The sequence below is a fragment of the Leptosomus discolor genome, chromosome 7 (genome assembly GCF_034619465.1).
Source record: "Leptosomus discolor isolate bLepDis1 chromosome 7, bLepDis1.hap2, whole genome shotgun sequence".
NCBI classification, from domain to species: domain Eukaryota; kingdom Metazoa; phylum Chordata; class Aves; order Leptosomiformes; family Leptosomidae; genus Leptosomus; species Leptosomus discolor.
This window is the reverse complement of record NC_141397.1, coordinates 58,923,262-58,938,921: the sequence shown is the minus strand read 5'-3', so window position 1 is coordinate 58,938,921 and position 15,660 is coordinate 58,923,262. Positions and strand designations below refer to the sequence as shown.

Here is a 15,660-nt window from a genome sequence, read left to right as displayed (position 1 = left end):
GTAAGGGTCTAATCAGTTTATTGCTGATGTTTACCAAGATTATATCTTTGTGTAATTGGTTTTTGTTTGACAGATCTTCAGCTCTGTTCTTTCTATAATAGAGTCGAAACATATAGGGAAATAAACATAATCAGAAACAGATTCAGTATGAACAAGAAAATGCTGTTGGCTCTTTGGAGCTTGGTTCATCTGGACCTTCATCCAGTCTGTTTGTTTCTTCTTTTTAATGTTTACTGAATATTTAATGATACTTAGTATACACACAGCGCTCCTCAACATGCTTATTGAAAAGTGAGTAGTGTTTCCTGAAGATGTAGGCATGCAATAGCAATATGCAAGGCTTTGTATTATATACTCATCAAATAATGAAGCATTTTTTCTGGACTGTAAGCAATTCAATTATTTTGTTTCTGAAATAAATTAAGTAAAGCTTATTGAGTCCAATCAGCTCTTGTTTCTAGGGAATTGTAGTTCAATTTCATTTTTAATTAGATTGAACATCGTGAATTTCTTAGCAGTGGTAAGCAAGATCTGGCAATAAAATATGCACTCAATTTGTATTAAAAGTTTCTAAAATCTAGTGCAGGGAACTGGCAGTATATCTGGCTTATGTTTAATTGTCCAAGTAGCCTATTGTGAAAAATTCCATTTTTAAAACCTGCTGATGTATAACAAATTACTTTTCTTTGACAAAACTGTATAGAAGATGAGCAGACACCAAACAGGAAAAAGTATGGGACACACCATTCAGTTCCTTATAAGCTTAATACCACATTCAGGACCATGACATTAAATATTTTTGCTGTGCAAGGATTACAGGATTAAACCAGACTGCTTTTTGGTTTAGAGATGGTGGGGGGGAACAGTCTCAAGAGGTTTTTCCTTAACTACTATGGCTGTCTAGTGCCTAGTTTTCCAGTCAAACTAGTACACAACAAGGGGAATGGTGATTCAGCGTTATACATGAATGCTTGGGAACTCTTGATCCAGTTTGAGTTCTGTCAGTTTATGGTGGCTGTAATTTATTCAGTAATTCATTCCTTTTTTTGGTGTGAGTTTCTCTCGGCTTTGCAGCATAGAAGCTGCTGCTCTTTGCACATGTACTGTGATTCCCAGTGCTGATTGTCTTGCATTTTCTTTGCTTTCCTTTTTCTTTTGTTTTGTGGCTATATACCATCTTATGTTCAGACAATGCTCCTGGGCTTCTTTACAAAATGCAGATACTCCAGACAAGGTGACCATTCTGTGGCTTTTGAATATAGCATAACTCACAGGAAAATTAAACGGGGCTCTGTTACAGACGGAATCCCTATCTATGGGGAGTAATTTCCAGCAGGGATTAAGGCCAACATCACTAGAATAGTAAAACGTGGGACGTGTTAGAACATGTTATTGTGTTTGGGGGTGTTTGATTGTTTGCCTCAGAGAAGGAGAAGGGTTAGCTACACATGTGATAGTGGATAACTGGTATATGAGAGGTGTCTGTGCGAAGGCTCCTCCTGCTGCAGGAGCACCTTTAGTGGGGACAAAGGCTTCCAGGGACTTCTCATGGCCACATTTAGCACAAAAGGGATTGAACTAGTGTTGAGATTTAATATTGCTCCGAATTGATGGGCTAGGAGCGTTGAAGTCTATCTTACTTCCCTCCAGTAATTTCTTAAGTTAGTCACACTAAGGAAAAACAGTTTACCTGATGCTTTTACTTCTAAAAGCTGGTATTTCTGGACCTTCTTGTGGTTACTGCTAATTTAAGTCTGCTGCCCTTGAATAGCACTTAACTGACAGAAGAATGTAGTTAAAAATACAGCTAATGGTAAATTTATGTACAAAGTAGCTCTTACTCCTCGCTGGCTATACAGCCCCGTCGCTCATATGCAGATTTTTATGGTTAACATTCTAAGGTTTCTTACCCTTTCCTCCTGCTTTTCCTCCCACATTCTACAGGACATTCAGGAAATACAAGAGGGAAATCTCCTCTCCTTAAAAATCATTTTTAGATATGAAAAGGACAGAATTCTGAAAATTGAAAATTGTGAATGACAATTTGGATTTGGAAGGTGGTTAATAAATATGTCTTGAAAAAATCTTTGGTATGCATTTCGGACTCTTTGCACAGATAAATGCACTTCATATTACTGTTTCTCTGATAGTAAGTACATCCAAGTTTTAAGGTCTTGCCATGACGCAGAGCAAGTATTTTGTTTCGTATTGTTCATATAATGGCACTGTATGTCAGGAACAATTTCTTTAATTCCAGTGCAGCATGTTTTGTAAGAACTTTATGGGAATAGCGTGTCATTTATGAAGTCACTCTTGTCTGCGTTTCTAGCTTTTTGAAGTTTTGTGCAGCTGATAATCCTTTTCCCAGTCCTGTTTGTTCAATATAGCAATAGTGTCACTCCTTAGACAAGGGCAGTGTTTGAGCTGAATAGGAAAGATGTATTTCTTTTCATCATCCCCATGTAGTCAGCCGTTAAACTGGCTATGTCCTCCATCTCTTTCCCTGTCTTAATGCAGCACCTTGAGTATTGATCAAGAAAAGCCAAAACCTCTTCAAACAGATTTTTACCACAGAATTCTTTTGAACGCTGTCCCTAGATCTTTGTGATGGGAAATATGGAAGCCTGATTAAATGTTAAGTGCAGAGTTAAAAAATTAAGCTGAAGCCAAAATGAACCTTTGCCACCTTACTTGTTAAAAATGTGCAACTTGGAAGAGTGCTATGAAAATGAAGATATGTGTATCTAGGTGGTTTTTTCCTGCCTTGAGTCTTGTTTGTGTTACCACTGCATCTTCCAAGTATTCTGTATTATTGTAGGTAATTGAGAGGACAGTGGCATCTAATTAAATTTACACTATGCAAAGTTCTTATTTTTCTACTCAAGCAATCTGTTTCAGAAATAAAAAGATGTTATGTCAGTGAGATCTTCCCACAGTTTAAATGGCGCTTTGCCCTTGCTTGGTAATTTTGCGTACTGCCAGTTAGCGAAATGAGATGGGAGTTCCTTTCAGAGCGTCATGATTTTAATTGGAACTTCAGTAGAAAAGAGTAATTAAAAACTTGTAGCCTATCCGGCTGGTAAAGTTGTGTTTCAGATTAATGAAACACCTTTTTCACGTTGCACTACGAAGTGAAAAATGCAGTAGTTAAAAACTGTTTACTGTTACTTGTCTAACTAATGCTGATTGTTGCACTGAAGTGCAATAGGAGACAATAGGAGACGCAGCTTCTACAAAGTGTTATGAATAGGCTTGATTTCAAACAGCGAATAATAGGTAATAGGTGCAGGTATATATGTTTTCATGCATGCTTGACATTTTCTTCCTCTGAAATATTACCTTGTATTGTATCGTTTTTTTTACTAATTAGTTTTTCTTCTTTAAAATGTATTTTGTTTCAATTCTCCACGTGTATTATGACTTTGAATATAAAATTCTGCATGCATTTTTGTGTGGATTACCTAGAAGGGGCAGAGAAAAGGGGATGACAATTATATACAGGCAATCAACATATAAGTGGGAATATCCATTAAGTTTTTATTTTATGAATGTGTTATGTCTCGGGTTTACTGTGTTAGCTCCTGAATGGACTTGTGATAAACAGTGCAATTTTGAGTCTGGCTTTAGGAAGAGGAATACATTTGGCCTCAAGTTATATGGAAGAGGTCATATGCTAGAATAACGACATGATCCAGTATGAACTTTGCTGTACTGTCAGCAGCTGACACTTCAAGGCCTTTATTGTCCAATGAACTGTGGTGTCATTTACACTAATGCAGACATTGTGTAAAATACCATTTTTGTAATTCTGTGTGCAGATTTAAGGAGTGCAAACTGCCCTCTTGAGCTTTAAAAAAATCACATGCTTAAGCATTTTGTAAGTGCCGATTGGTAAAGCATGTTTCGTGTCTTTGTTTAGGGTTCTGTTAATTTGCCAGACACAGACATATTTTGATAGACTTTTTTTTTTTTTTTTAACAATAAAATTGATGCTAAGAGTTGAGAAAGAATGTAAATACTTGCTTAATTTACCACTGAAAGCTTGGTGCCTTAGTATACCAAACCAAAGGCACCCGTCTCCGGAGCATCTGTTTCTTTTCAGTTATTGTGACTTTCAGTTGGGTATATAATCTTTATGGTACTGACATCAGTCAGAAGCTCCGAGTATATGGCGTAATTGCTTTGATTCTGATTTACGCAGAAACCTCTTTCTGCCATGTTGTGGTGATTGAGTAGAATGGCTTTCAAAAACATGTGAGTAGTTTCAATGAGCAGCTTAATACTATCTATTAATGTAATTACCTACGTACAATAATGTGAAATGCATGCAGATTAATGCCTTCTGAGGATGAGGACTACATTCTGAGGCACTTTTGGCTTAACATAGTGTGCTAAAGGTCTTTTTGAAATGTAGACTTTTAAATTATACTAGCATAGTGTTGAAAATACATGATAATGAGGTAAAAGGGAAATCTTAAATACCGTTGTGGAGCTAGTTTATTTTGGTTTATTTACTGATGCATTTTAACCATTATGTAATGATTGAAAGTCTGAAAGCTTATGTAATAGAGTTGAAAGCAGAATTAGATGTAATAAGAAAATGTCACTGGATTTGTATTGAACCTAGTATTGAGACAAAAAACGTAACAGAAGGGAACCTGTAGTAAAATGAAGATGTGTTTGCTTTTTTTCCAGCTCTAGAGTTTGATTTATCACATGCTGAAAAACTGTCGTCAATGTATATACAAATCGTGAAATACATTTGAAAGTTGCTGTATGTTAAATTAGGTTTTCCAGACGCAGTGTTAGTGCTACTTGTTAAGCATAGAGCCTTCCACGACAAAGGCAGTTATTATATAGAATTGTGAGCTAATATGTCCTGTACTGAACTGCATTATCTTACATAATGTATCGTTTGATAAAAGAACAGGTTGTTCCATGGGTTTGTGAACAGGTTTTTCACAGCTTTATTTCTCAAGGTTGGATTTTGTGGTCTTAATTTGTTGTCCAAGTTTCTGTATTCTTTTCTATCTGTCACTCTCGTGATTTCTTATATGTTTTTCCCCCCTCTCCATTGATGGATAAGCTCTGCAGATTTTATTAATGCCTTCTCAGTGTGGTGCATTAGATGAATCTATCTCTTGTCTACTCAACATCCCATTTTCATTAAACTTGCAGGAATATACTGAGGTAGTTCCTCCTGTGAAATGTCTTCTGTGCCAACTAATCAGTGGTTCGATCATTACTGTGGATCGAGACACATAAATGGACAAGCACAGAAAGCAGACTGAAGAAGCCTTACAGAGGCAATATTTATCAGTAACGGGACTGGTATTATACCTTATAAAGCATAGCCGTTACAACTTAATGGGAGAGAGAGAGGAGATGACCTTCACCAGGAGAGAGGGAGGAGGACAAACTGCAATGCTGATGCTGTAGCTGCCTGCACATATAACACCATGACTGATTGCAAAGAGGATTCACAGAGATGGAGAGCTGTCTAGACAGTGGCAGTCTAGACAGTGTACCAGTTTACCCGAAGGACTTAATCTACAATCTTTAGTCATGTAAAAAAATACTTAGTACCTTGTTCAGGTTCTTTGTGCTAGGGCATTTTATGGCAGTTAAGATGTTGACTTATTTAAGATGAAAATGGAAGCCTCAATGCTTATTTGTTGTTGGCACAGTTGTGATGTCACTGTTGGAAAGTTAAAAAGCAGCAATTATAGCTGAGATCTGAAAGCTGTTTTATAATTTCACATGTACAACACAACTCCTTACTAGAGATTGTAGCCATGGCAGCAGTGGTTGCTGCTCATTGTGAATAGCTGCCATGTAGTTACCTTCTCTCAGCGAAATAGAGGAATTTAATAGTGATTTTTGTTAAGTACAAAGTTTTTAAAACTCTCTTCAAAAGGAAGCCTGCATCTGTGTTTCCTATCTTCTGTGCTGTTAAATAAAAATAGAGATGAATAAAAACATACTGGATATGGATGCAGGAAAAGACAAGACAATTGTTATTTTAAATCCTGGCTGGTACATCATTTAGCTATGATGCCTCCTGCTTCTCTTATAGGGTCCCCACTCCTTTTATTGTGCAATCAAATCCTGGCTGAGTATCTGAACATGAATTGGAAACAGAACATTACAATAATAAACGAATCCACCATTTTGGAAACGTTCATTCATGCATTACATCTACGGTCTGTAATGCATTTTTAACCTTTTACGCTTTTAAACGTGTGCTAGTCATGTTCTCACTCTGCACACTTGTTTTCATCTGAATAGAGTTCTCTCAAAGAGACTATCTCTTTTCATCTGCAGATTGCTTGTTTGGGTAAGACACGTAAGATTACACAAGTGATTCACAGGTTCCCTTACATCTGTTTATCTGAGTTCAGACTAGAGCATCAAAATCATGGTGAATCACAATATTAGATATGTTTACTTATAGAAATGGCAAATAGTAGGCTGTTATTTTTATACATTTTTTTTCTGTCTTAACTTTCAAGAAAAGCAGAACTAAACATCAAATGCTTTTGAGGCTTAAACTGAATGCCATATATTCATGTAATTTACATACTTGTAAAGCCACAAAGAACTATGTATAAACATTCCTTAAAACCAAGAGCTAGGAGACAAGTTGAAGATATATGTATATACACAGGAAAAAAAGAGAAGGGTCTAAAAGACAGGAGAAGGACAATTGAAGTGATAAATGGAGGTATAGTAACGAGTTCTCAGGTTCCTACAGAATCAGTCGTGTAGTCCAGAAATATCATATAGTTGCAGTCATTCCTCAGACCGTTTGGAGCCGTTTGGAAAGTCATCAGTAGAGCATAGTGAATAGTAAGAGAATTCTTAAATACCAGAATCACTTCTGTCTGAAAAATTAATATAGTTTTGTGTCATTGTTGTAGTCTTCATTCAATTCCAAATACGTAGAGCATTACATAGGAAGGTCATCTAATTTCATGGGAGTATTTGCCATGTTACAATTTGATTTTATCTGATTCAGAATAAAATTCCCTTATTTTTTTTAATTCTCTATGAAAGGGAGAACTGAGGTTTTTCTGTCAAAATTGATCTACAGACAGCTGCAAGTTATGGTACTTCCATGCTTTTGCCCTTGACTTTGTGGAACTTTTCCTGATTTGCTGCCCCAGATCTATAGATTTTTTGGAAAGGCTAATTGCTATTACCAACTCAAGCTGTGATGGTTTAATGAGACAGAATTAAAAGCTGTCTGTCTGACAGGAGGCAGACTCCAAGGTTTGGGTAGGCAAGACAGCTCTTTTTTATCTGTATTTTTTTTTTTTCTCTCTCTTAACTGAAGAGTAACTGTGTCCAGAAATCCTCTGCAAGACTGGTGCCAGTGTATGCAAACATCCAGTATGGGCATGCCCTGGAAGAGGTAAACTAAGCAGGAATGTCATACTGCTAATAATATGGAAGATCTACTCGAGATTTTTTTAATGAGATTAGTTTCAAAACTGAGGCATTTTTGAGGTGGTATTTGTATCACACAAAAATGTATTAGGGTTATAAGTCTAGCAGGTGCCCAGTGAGCAGGGAGAAAGGTGGCTCCGCTTGTCTCTCTCTGTGTGCGTTACTGAATCATGGCCAGTACCTCATCTGAATACTGTCTCCATCCTTGTCTGACTGTCACAATGAAAGATGTGAAGATGGAACAGTTGCAAATCTCAAAAGCAGTTGTAGGGAGTGTTAGCACTGTGTTTCCTCAGCATGCTACGTACCACTTAAAAGTGAGAATTCTTTTTATCGTTAGACTTTGAACGTTAGCTTTTAATGTGATTTGGGAAACGTGACTTCGAATTCGTTTTTTGGGGGTTTGATTTTGTCTTTCCAAAGAATAGCAGCTGGTTTTATATTACGAGCAGTTTGGAACTGCATCTGTCTTTGTTCGGTTTGTACAGAGCGTAGTATGGCGAGAGCCTGATGCACGCCTCTATCTCAACAGTAACTATAATAAACAATAATGTGTTCTGACATCATTTTTGTTAATAGTCACCTATGTTGGTTTGTTCCCTCAGCTTTCTCTGTTAGAAGATGCAGGGTTTGGTGGTGTTCTTCTTTACGTTGATCCTTGTGACTTACCAAAGACTGCAGATCTTGCTGATAAAGCTTTTATGGTTTCCTTGAACAGCGGAGGGGATCCATCAACACCTGGTTATGCCAGTATTGGTAAGTACTGTTCAAGGCATATTGGGTTAATGGACATTTTAATTCTCTCTAGATTGTAAGGATGGGAGTTAAAACACTAAACCAAATCCTGCCTGAAACAGAAACTCTGAGTAAGGGAACACGGAGTAATGCATGGCTCAAAGAATGGAATCCGATCTCAAAAGTACTTGCACAAAGTCTGTACTCTTAACTTATTTTGTTGATTTTTGTATTTGTGTGTTCACACACTGAACCATTATTCCTGCCTTCTTATTCTTATCCCATGGCAAAAAAAAAAAAAGCTGTGAAGTACTAATCTTGTGGTTTCTGAGCAGGTTCCATGGGATCTGTCCCCACTGACAGTATTCTTCCCTTCATTCTGTCTTCCACTTTCATGGTATTGGTAATGGAAACTTCTGGTCAATAGATGTAAGTGCAATTGAATAGGGTGTGTTCATTCAGCCTTCTCAGTTCTGCCTGGATAGACTTGTTTGTCAATTATGCTTTTCTAAATACATGTATTTTCAAAGTATGAGAAATAAATAATTGATTTTAAGGAACTGCATAGTCTTTTCTAAGTTTAAGAGGGGTTTTTTTTAAAGCGGTGTTAACAATAAAAAGAAGCAGCAATGTATTTGACTTGTACGTACTACTTAAATCTCCATTCTGGCAGTTCAGTGAATGTGTCTTCTGCTTCTCTGCTGCCTTTTCAGCTTTACAGCCTTTTTTACTGTCTAACTATTTGGAAATGTATTAAGCAGCAGTCTATGAGTTTGTGACAAGGCTTCATCAAGAATATTTGGTCTGGTTACTAGCTCAGACATCTAAAGTCTGACTTGAATTGGCACTAAATCAACTGAGGCAACACTGGGGTACTTCATGACTGGAATGGCAGAAAATAGAAATATTTGCCTGGTTGTCAAAGAAGGGTGTTAGCTATTCACAGCATGAATGCCTTGACAGCTCAGTGGGAAAGAAATTGCACATTTTCTCGGTGTCTCAGTGTACCTGACCCAGTGTTCTTAAAAGTGCCCTGGGAGCCACAGAGGTAAATATAACACTCTTTAAGCTTTATTCTTGCTCATTTCATGGAGCTATTCGAAAAACAGTTTGTCGTTTATCTGTCTGGCTGACTCTTTAATGTTTTATTTACCCTATATGAAAAGTAAAGCTAATTAAAACAGATATAGCAACATGAACATGCCACTTCAGTGTCTAAAACTTATGCATAGGTTTTCCGTCAGTAAATGATCTCATTGACAGTGTGCATTCCAATCTCCAGTTTGAGAAAAAGAAGCTTAATTCTATGGAAGATGTTGATAAAAGTACATTGATGGTTTCTACTAGAACCCTTAGTGCAGCTTGTCTGTGGTTTTAAATCTCTGAGCAACATTCATAAGCAGGAAGAGGCTATCATGTTCCTAAAATCTTTTATATTTTGATCACTGAATGCAATGATGAGCTGGAAAGAGCTCAAAGGGACGCTTGAGGAAACTCTTCTTTATGGTTCTGTCACTGGAAGGTAGATCAGATAGTAATTTCTGTGTTTCTGATGCTGTTTCTCTTCTCTGGAGACTATGAGTCAATTTGGTGAGAGGTAGCTTATGCCTGGGACAAATACAAATACGTCTGGAGTGCAGACATTTGCCTGAGGGGTGTGCTTGCATGTAAGGTAGCTAAACTGACTACAAGTAGAATAAAAGTGCCAGGTACCCAGGGTTGTCCCTATCACTTTGATTCACAGACTGTAACATGCACTACAAGAGATTTTGTTGGAAGCTCTTGCTTAAGTTATTGGCGTATCTTTGATACCATCTGCACTTCACACATTGCCAAAAGAACTGTTACTATTACAATCTCAGGGACTGCTCCTACCACCATTTTCCCTTTTACTAGGAAATTACTAGTAAGATGAGTGATCCAAAGTTAGTCTTGTACTAAGTGATTAAAAGGTAGGAAACTATTTTCGTGCTGCTGCCAATGTTTCTCACATTCTTTTTAGTCTGAAAACAATTTTTTTCTGTGGTGTCAGAGTATTGGACTGCTTCAGGTTTTTTTCCTACAAAAAAACATCTTCAGGAATTGATACCATTTAAAGATCTCTTCTCAAAGTTGACGACATTTTCAAATGAGGTTTATGTAATAGAGAGAACTTTGGAGTTCTCATGAGGTTTTAGCTCAAATTTTCTGTTTCATAAAGATTAAATGCTGCGTTTCTGCATATGAATTATTTTAGAATGTACAGAAATAGCTTGCGGATGGCTTTGAGATGCCTGCTACCTATGAGTGGAATGATTTTTTTGGTCTCTGTTTAATAAAGGGAAAAAAAGTAATGATGTGGAAAGGAAGCGAACAGCACTTATGTAAAAGTTTCCGCAGCATTGCTTGACAATTTAATTCTTCTGTTCTTAAGACACTTCAATGCTGTCGTATCAGTCCTGAAACAATCATGTGAGCCTTTGTGAGCATCAGTTCTGTCTTCCTGATTCTGATTGCCAAAGACTAGTAGCCTCCATTTTTAGAAATCTTTCTTCTATCTTCCTGCTCTTGAAATGAAACAGATCCAGTGGGTGGGGCTCGTAGAATTAAACATATGGGATTAAGAAGCTTGAGAGGGAGATAAGAGACTTAGGTGGCAAAAATTATCCTTAAAATAAAGCTTAGAAGAATAGCGTAAAACTTAAGTGACTTCCCCCATCTGCTTTTTTTTTCCATTTTTACTTTTTGAATGCTGCACTTCCTTTCACCTGCCTTTGTATGGCAGACACATACTAGATTTCTCCATTGCTAGACTTCAGAGCCATTTTAAATCAAATTTGTTTCCACGCAAGAAATGGCTCAGTAAACAAAAATATGGATAAGAGCCTATTTGTCAATCCTAGTATGTAAATAGAAAAGTGGCATTGTGATAAGCATTAAGAACCCTGCCCCTGAGATAAGGTACCTCATAATGGAATCCCTATCTGTGCAGTGGTGGAATAGAATTCAGACAGCGTCATGGAAAATACTGTGAGCTTAAAAATGCTGAAGTATAACAGCCGTAAAATACAATCTTATGCTATCAGCTGGAGTTTCAAGTGTAATGTTGTGTTAGAGAATTGTTACACAGAGGTTATAACAGTAAGGCAAAGTGGTATATATTTGGAAGTAGTCCATGCTTCAGGTCACTGTTAACCGCTTGTCATGTGAGCCATATTACAGGGATTGGGGTGAAAAAATCAGTAACACGCAGAAATGCACGGTGTCCCTAGAACTGCGAATAGTGAACATGATTCAGGCAGAGGAATTGACGTGAGCATTCCTCAAACATTGCTAACAGGATTTGATTTCAGAGGAAGGGACAAGGAAGATGAGGTATCAGTGGGGTGCTGGTCTGCTGCAGGCCACAGCTGAGCCCGTCAGCAAAGTTGGTAGTGCCTCTGAGAACGTCTTTAAGAAAGGACAAGAATGCTGGACAGGCAGGGGAGTGAAACTGAGCCTGGAAGAAGGCAGGGTGAAGGTGCTGCTTTAATCTTTTTGGTTTTGTTTCTCATTATCCAAATCTGTTTTCATTGGCAGTAGGTGACAGTGTTTTGCCCATGATGGTAATTGTGTGTGAGTGATCTCCCTGTCTTTGTCCTGACCAATGAGCTTTTCCATCTTATTTTCTCCCCCTATCCTGTTGAGTAGGGGGAGTGAGAGCACAGCTGGGTAGGTGTCTGGAAGCTAGCCAAGTTTAACCCGCTACGCTGTGTTCTCCAGCGTAAGTTAAAGAACGCGAAATATGCATCATAAAAAGTCCGTGGCATTCACCTCTTTAGTCATGTGTCATTCTTTAATTGAGCTTAGCCAGCTCTTCTGCAGGGAACTACTGCTGCTATGTGGAATATGGGTAAGTAAGTACATGCTGTGGTGGAAATGTATGCCTACTTTATTCTTAGTCAGCCTTGTGATTCTGTATGTTTATCTGCTTCCTCCTCATATCTGAGTTTATCCTTACTGAACTTTACTTCATGATACTTTACTCCTCTGAAGCAACCAGCTGAGCAGAAGTTAACTAGAAAATAGTACGTTGTGTAACAGTTTTAACCATGCATATGCAACATATGTTCTAAAATGTTTTGTTATAAATCATCATAAATTTTTTTACAAGATGTCCTCAGCCCTGGTTGTCTGTTCTTCTAAAGAACAAAACACAGTTATAAGGATACAAGGATAGTTTTTCTATGCTTGCCTTTGCAGTTGTGGAAGTGATCCTGGGAATTTTTTTTTTTTCAAAATTTGTGTTTACTTTCTGCTAATAACATCAGATAAATGAAATATGAGGACAACTTGGTGTAAAATAGCTGTCTACATTCAGGTTTCTGGTGTTTTTTGTTTTGTTTATATTTCTTAAGGGCAGACTGAAGCTGGGGAGAAAGAAAAGCTTACAGTGCCATATTTTAATTTAGATGTGTATTTATATATGTTTACATATACTCTTGATCATTTTATTTTTTACTTATGACATAATTTCAGTGGTTGCCGTTAAAAAAAACCCTACACCTCATTACTGTTCTATCTGATACAGTGTGTTATTTTCTGTATTAAAAAAACCCAACTAAATCTGTGCTAATGCAATAGAGAGATAAATCTTAAGCAAATACTGGCTTTTGCATAGTGAGCACAGTAAGTAATAATTTCAGCAGATTTTCAATAATACTTCTAGCACTAAGAGCTCAAAAGTATCTGAATCCATGATCTGCATCTTCAGATTTCACAGGACACAATAAAGCAACTAAGTTTGTATTTAAATACCAAATTACATGCTCTGAGTTTTTGTGGGTTTTAGGTTTTCCTTGTCTGGCTTTCAATTGGTGTTGCATGTATTTAAAACTGAGAAAATCAGTTGGACATCAGGATATTTTAGTCTCAGGTTTGTGTGTGTGGACCTCTGTATTGTATGTCAGGTATCATCTTATATTCTATTAAGTTGCTTATAATTTATCTTGGGGGGAGGAAATATATTTGAATTGAAAATGCAGTGATTTTATCAGTAAGATTAAGGGGAGAAATTACTGCCAATGGTACTGCAATGCCTTGCTAGCAATGTTTGTATATTTGACTCTTGCAAATGCCATGCGGAGCCATATGGTCAAAACTTTTCTCAATTTCAAACAGAAAATTATTTTAAAATGTGCATTTAAGACAGTAATGGAATATACAAGTGGTAAATGCCAAATTATTAGGGGAAAAAACAAACAAACAAACAAAAAAAACCCAAAAAACAAATCCAAACCCAAATCAATGCTTTCTATGCTGCAGAATTAGTTGAGTGGAAAACATATGGTCTAAATACTTTCTGATGCCTTAGAAGTTGGAGAGGACTCCTCAGTATTTTTGATCTTTCAGACAGTTTCAAACTACTAAACAGCTTTGACTCCCTACAGAACATTTTCCAGTGAAGCTACTGTGTCTCTCATCCATCAAAAATAGCATTTTAAATGATGTCCAGATTAAAAATTTGAGGCTACTCAACTTGTGAGTTTAGCATATTTAAAACTTTTGTGCAATCATGACTGAAAATAATCCTGCCATCGTTTTACTGACATGATATTTCAGCTCAGCGTAATTTGTGCGAGTGAGATAATTTATTACGTACTCATGAAACCGCAAACATCACTGTATGGCAGTAAGTCTAGCAAGTGTATTGGAATCTTCTACTACAAAAGCATGGGTGCCTGCAGAGTCTACTGGAAATCAACTGTCTTTGCATGGGCTGAGAATCCAGGACGGGGGGCTGCTTTTATAGCATCAGGAAGTTTTGTGAGAACTCCCTTGCACTCCCATATACAACTCCTGGCTGGAGTATGGGAATGATGTTAAGAAGCAGATGAGACCCAAGACAGGGTATTGAGGAAATATTCTAGATTTATGTGTATGAATGAGGAAATGAATTACTTTTGTTTGCAAAGGTAGAGGGATGGATAGTTGTATGTTTCCTCACATAGCAATATATAATGATCCAGTTTAAGAACCAGCTAAGCTCTGACCTGACTGTCAGCTAGAGGCCAATTTTATGGAGCACTCTCTGTTGCCAGTCATTTGCTACTGAATACCCTTCTCTGTGCATTACTGTGGTTCTTCTAATCCTGTGTCTTTCACAGGTTTTTCCAGTGACTTCATTTTGTTTCAGGTGGGGTTTGTTTTCTTTCAGAACTCGATTAAGATAATGTTCCTTGACATGTTTTCATTCAGCAGTGTCAAGCGGATAGGCAGGAAAGTTTAGCAGTATTTGTACATGAAATCTGAGTTTATAGCGAGAACATGCATAGAAATAGCAAAGCACTACAGTCTCTTTCAGGTTTTTGCTAATTGCAGCCTGTGCACACATTTCTTTGTTCACTGCAACTGAAACACTTTCTTAGACAGTTGTCAAATTGGTGATGACACCTCCCCACTGCGAGCAAGTAACAGTATTGCTGGTGTTTGGGGATCCAGAAGGGGCTTAGAACAGTAGATACCTTTTGAGTGGACTTTTTGAAGGCTCTAAAATTTTGATTATAGTATTACAGTAAAACAACCTCAGTGTCCTAGGCCATTTTTCTTGTGTTTCTGATAGTTGAGTCTAATTATCACCATTCTCCATTGTACATTCTGAAGAACAATAGTCATCAAAATTTTAAAAATTCTCTCTTGATATGACTGTTCAGGCAGCTTAGATCTAAAACTGGCTGCTAATTTTTCAGTGAAGAGTTAAATTCATTTAAAAGAAATGCTGAGAGGCAGAATATGTTTGTAAATTTAGGCAGATTTTAATATTTAGTTTTGTATGCAGAAAAGGGATTTTTTTAAAGCCGTTAATTTCCTTTTTAAAAATTTAAACTTTTCTATTTAAAAGTTGATGAAATGTAGGGGAGAGACAAAAGGGTAAAGTGGTTGAACATTTTGAACATAAAGGGCCCGATTCACTATTAGTTGTGCCTTTTTCCTAATTTATTTTGTATATACAAAGCAAATACCAATTTGGAGATGACTCTGTTTTACTCAAGCATACTGCTAAGATGACAGAGAAAAAGACGGTCATTTCTGGTAGGTGTGACTAGTTATTACTGCTGCTGTAACTGCTGGAAATACAACTGCTTCAAAGTACAAAATCTGGCCACATTCAACCAATAATTTTGGCCGTATAGAAGCTAAAGGGGAAAAAAGTCAGAACTGGAATGATTGTAAAGCAGTTTAGATACACCTTGCAGCAAGATAAAGTAGGTAGTAGCTATATACGTATAAAGAAAGGAATCGTATTTACTAATAAACTTGGTTAACTTTCCTGTGTATTTGTGTGTGTGTGTAATACAATGCTATTTTATCCTCCTGGCACTCCTGTGCCCGAGGTAGGATACTACAAATGTAACTCTTGCATATTAGAGTTAACACCTGCAAGTGCACCTGCACAGTATCAAGAGCTCCATAAAGTCAGCTGGCTGATTGTTTAAGCAATTAAAGATGTAATTAGTT

The 15,660-nt window shown here is 37.1% G+C and overlaps 1 protein-coding gene across 1 annotated transcript in view; it reads left to right on the top strand.

The window, feature by feature from the left end:
• The window catches only part of NAALADL2 (N-acetylated alpha-linked acidic dipeptidase like 2), a 271,223-nt gene that overhangs the window by 90,577 nt on the left and 164,986 nt on the right, over positions 1-15,660 (top strand). Inside the window, exon 5 of the mRNA XM_086468611.1 lies at positions 8,055-8,205. Within this exon, the coding sequence (XP_086324737.1) occupies positions 8,055-8,205 (151 nt within the window). The remainder of the gene's footprint in view (positions 1-8,054; positions 8,206-15,660) is intronic.